General features: G+C 35.9%; 1 protein-coding gene across 1 annotated transcript in view; it reads right to left on the bottom strand.

The window, feature by feature from the left end:
* Positions 1–2,235, bottom strand: part of LOC100303688 (interleukin-15) — a 3,074-nt gene extending 839 nt beyond the window's left edge. Inside the window, 3 exon segments of the mRNA NM_001303182.1 lie at positions 78–215; positions 1,885–1,923; positions 2,032–2,235. Of these exon segments, the coding sequence (NP_001290111.1) occupies positions 78–215; positions 1,885–1,923; positions 2,032–2,175 (321 nt within the window). The 5' untranslated portion in view covers positions 2,176–2,235.
* Positions 2,236–4,356: the final 2,121 nt, after the last annotated feature.

Raw genomic sequence — 4,356 nt, 5'->3', positions numbered from 1 at the left:
AGACTGATTCTGATGGTTTTTTTCATTATTGCTGAAACACATTTGCTTTTAACTAACTGACCATAAAGATTACCTACCTTAAGTCTGTGGAGGTTCTTTTTGATATTTTGAAGAGCATTTTTAAATTCATTTTTAATTTCAGGCTCATCTTCAATTTCTTTCTCCAGCATAACCATTTCTTCCAGGTAACACTGCAGAGTTTGCTGACTGCACTCCTAATACAGTAATCAAAGTCAACACATATATAAATATATAGAGATACATAGTATTTATATAAAATGTTTTTTTGAAAAAGATTGAATTCTTTTTTTCTTAATTGCCCATTATTTTTTTCCTTGTATCCCTTTATACAATTTATAGTTCATTTTTTCCTACCAAGTCGCATTATAAGATTCTACACATGGCCTTAGTTCTGTGTTAGTTCTTGTAGCTTTTGAAACGTAGTTGATCTTTACAGGACATTTTAAATGATGGAATATCTCTTGAGAACATGAAACTGCTGTATTAGCTCTTAAACTTAGCCTTATATCCAGTTGTTGCCTGGAAATCCTGTCCTGAGAAAAGAGTTACTAGTAAAGCCTCTATTTTACAGTGGCAATCTTCAATTAATGCACTTTGGTTCCTTTATGTAATGCCTATATCTGGTCTTACAGTTCAATGTCTTGGAATCACAGAATTGCTTGGGTTGGAAAGGTCCTTATAGACTATCACGTTCCAACCCTTTGCCCTTGCCAGGGCTGCCACCCGCTAGGTCATGCTGCCCAGGACAGCATCCTACCTGACCTTGATGTGGGTACATCGCTTTACACATCACCCTTACAAGCTCTTTCAGGCACTTCGTGATAATATGCTATTAAATCAGCCTTACACATCTACATTTGAGCACTGGAGTCTGAGATAGTTACATCTTGATCTTGCCAGCGCAGAAGTAAAATGACTCAGATAAGGAAGTGGTTGCAGAATCTGGTTTTAAATCTTTACTCAAACAAAATTTCTGTTAAGTGAGAATTCTGTTGGATTAAAAACTTAATTGGAGGCTCAAAGTAGTTAACTTGCGTAAGTATCTTAACTACTTCCCAGTAACAAACAAATTGATACTCTTGTTAGCTGCTTGCACACTAAATTAGAAAATTTTTACACATCAGTAACCTGTCAATGGTAAATAGACTGTGATAATGGTGTATTTAGAATGCTCCTGGACTCAGGAATGCAGTATTTTAGAAAAAAAAGAAACCGCAGTGACAGTATTGGCGTGGAAATAAGTCTTACATATTTACTGAACACCATAAAATAACACTTCATAGCTAAATATATCTAGAATGAGGTGGTTAAGTTTTACTTCTGGAAAGAGCTAGTTAAGCATAATTAAATTTCATTTTAATGGGATATGGGAGATATGTTAAACAGCCAGCTACTGTTGCTGCATTTGATTTTGGTAAAATATGGGCATTTTCCTATGGATACTGCTGTATTTAAAAAGTTTGTAACTCTTTCTTCATTCACCGAATTGTTCTTACATTAGTGTTGATACAACAGTATGGCCTTCTGCAAATATTATACAACATACAATTGATTCACAGAACTCTTTTTGTAAATTGAACTGTGTAAGCAAAATGAATACGAAGGATTAGTTTTATGTTTCGTATTGCACAGACCAAGAAAGTAATACCATTCATTATCTTGTTAATGTTTAAGAATATAAATCAAAGGCAGAAGTGTATTTTAGGAAACAATTCTACCCTCACACTGAATTCAAACACCTCAGATTCGCTTTCTATATTGTCCCTTCTGATAAGTGAATTGTTTTGGTCTAAATCAATAATACATCATTTTAAAGTTGCCATATCTTAGAAGTCCTTCTGAAAACAGAAGGCTGAAGCTCACCTTGATCTCATTTGGTGTGTAGAGCACAACATGAATCTTCTGTAGAGAAGAGGGAGAAAAAGTTAATTTTTGAGGACAAACTGCATGGGAAAAAATAAGTAGAAAACATTAGCAGAAAAAAACTAATATAGGAAAACCATCACTTACGTTCTTGCTTTCTTCCAGTATTTCTAAATCTTTTATTAATGCTGGAAGAATTTCCAATTTTTCTGGTGATAGCGATGCTCCATAAGCAGTAGTCATAAGCAGTGCTACTGAAATACAGCTGAAGATCAGTACTTTGCACATCATGTCAGTGTCCCGATTATCTGTATGCTAGTATTCAAATTGTGATGTACAATGTGAGGTGATAAGTTGTCATTAAACCGTTTAGTATTTATACTCTTCTCTCTGGGGGGAAAAAGATGGGGGCGTCATGTAAAGAAGGTTTTTATTACACATTTTTTCATATGCTTTACCTGTATGGCAAGAATCATTACTTTTGTTTTTCCTCCCCGATGACACTTTGGAATTTTTTTACTGCGAGAGGGATTTTACCTACATTCACTGGTGTAAGAGAAGCCCACACTCACTTTTGGCACTCACTCTCTCAGTGTGCTTTTTGCATGAAACACTTTTTCCCTCTTGGGCTGTCCCACTCCCCCATAGAACATGCTGTACAGTATACTACTGACACACCAAATGTTCTAAAGATGTGTAAGTTAACCACTATGTCTACTGGTATATGTTTGTCCTTCTACAAATCATGTGGCATCATTCAAGCACAGAAGAAAGACATACTCTCACTTTACTAATTGTTGTTTAAACAACAGGAAGAAAGTTGGCTTCCTGTCTGAAGGTGGTTTTACCTGTCATCATTTGCAAAGACAGTTAAAAGCAGCTTAGGTGCATAGGTCAGTCTTTTATATGATCAACTTCAAAATGTGTATGAAAAAAAATCCATCAGGGTTCTTTGTTTTGGGATGTTTAACCAAGTTTTCTGTTACTGTATGTCTTAATGCTGTTCATTTTTCCTTCTGCATACCTTTTTCTTCTCTCCAGCTTAAAAATATTTACAGATTTTCATACTGATAGCCAAACCACTGCATTTTGTGGTGCATATTGCAGTACTGAAGTTGAGAGCCAGCAGTCATTTCACCTTGGACTCTTGTTTAATATTGCTGCATTGTTTTTCTTTCCTAGTTCAAAGGTCTGTTTGCTCATAATCTTAGAAATGCTGTGAGCTGTGCTTAAAAATCACGGTTTTCTTCACTTTGTGCACAGTTCTGAGCCACATACTCCCCCTGCTGCCCAGAAATCTCTGTCAAAAATGTTTTTTCTGCTCGTTGCATTTTTCTGCTTAAGCCACATGGAATAAATTCAGTTTCTGTACACTGTTGTGGGTCTACATGTTGTAGCATTCAGAATGAGGAAGTCTGGGCGGGTGACTGCTTCTTCGTCCGTTGCTATATGTGGAAACTAGATGTGGAAATCTGTTTTGTAGGTTCTGACCATATAATATATGTGTATAGGGCCAGGGAGAGAACAATTCTGTCCAACCTCAGGATATGCTTTTGCTTGGGTTAGGGTTAATCCATTACTATAATTGTTTTTTAGTAGTGTCTGTGTAACTGTCTGAAAACCATGAAACTGGTGTTAATCATCAGTGTGATCTCAGTACCTGGACAACTGAGTTTTCATTTCCTAGTTTTGAAATAAGCAGAAACATTTAATGTGTACAGTCATACAGAAGTCTTAGAAGGTATTGTAGCTTACAATACTTAGTAGAGGTGCAGTTTGCAACCTTTCCTGGCACTGTATCTTTTGTCTCGTCTATTTATTCCTGATAGCAGTGAATTTCAGATGGGAGTTAAAGCTGCAGAGGCGAGCTGCTGAGCAATAGGTTATGAGGTTTTTCTCTCTAAGGGTGCTTGTACAGTTTGGTCATTTTATTCAAGGACTTGAGGTTTTTCATTTAACATATTTTGTACACAGTGTTAAGAAATACCTCAATACTGAGCGCAAGACACATTCTTATTGATAATGAAATTGGAATTACTGCTCACTATTTTCAGTGCTATTCGGTCTTTGCTGTTCTGTAATATTACAGAGTCTTCTCACCTGTTTGTAAAGTAATCCCTGGAAATTCACTTGGAAGCAGTAAATCTGAGATTCTGAATCTGAAGCCTTTCTGAAGTAGTTCTTAGCATTGATTAGAAGTTGCTCCACAGTATTTGTGAATCTAGAGAGAAGAATGTTTATGTCTTTCTTGTTGTAGAGGATTTTGTACACTTTTTGTAATACTTGTGCCTGATATAGAGGGCTCATTTTTTTCTTCTGGAAACGAAAGTAAATGAAATAATGATCCCACTGACTAAATCTCTGGTATGCACTATGCATACCTTCAAAGTCTGGAAAAGTTTTTACATAGAATCTGACACTTCTCAGTTTTGGCTCTTATTCTTTTGTGTATATCTAAACTGAAAGCTTGTT

The sequence above is a fragment of the Meleagris gallopavo genome, chromosome 4 (genome assembly GCF_000146605.3).
Source record: "Meleagris gallopavo isolate NT-WF06-2002-E0010 breed Aviagen turkey brand Nicholas breeding stock chromosome 4, Turkey_5.1, whole genome shotgun sequence".
Taxonomy (NCBI): Eukaryota; Metazoa; Chordata; class Aves; order Galliformes; family Phasianidae; genus Meleagris; species Meleagris gallopavo.
Note: the sequence above shows the minus strand (reverse complement) of the source record. Positions and strands in the feature narration are given on the sequence as shown.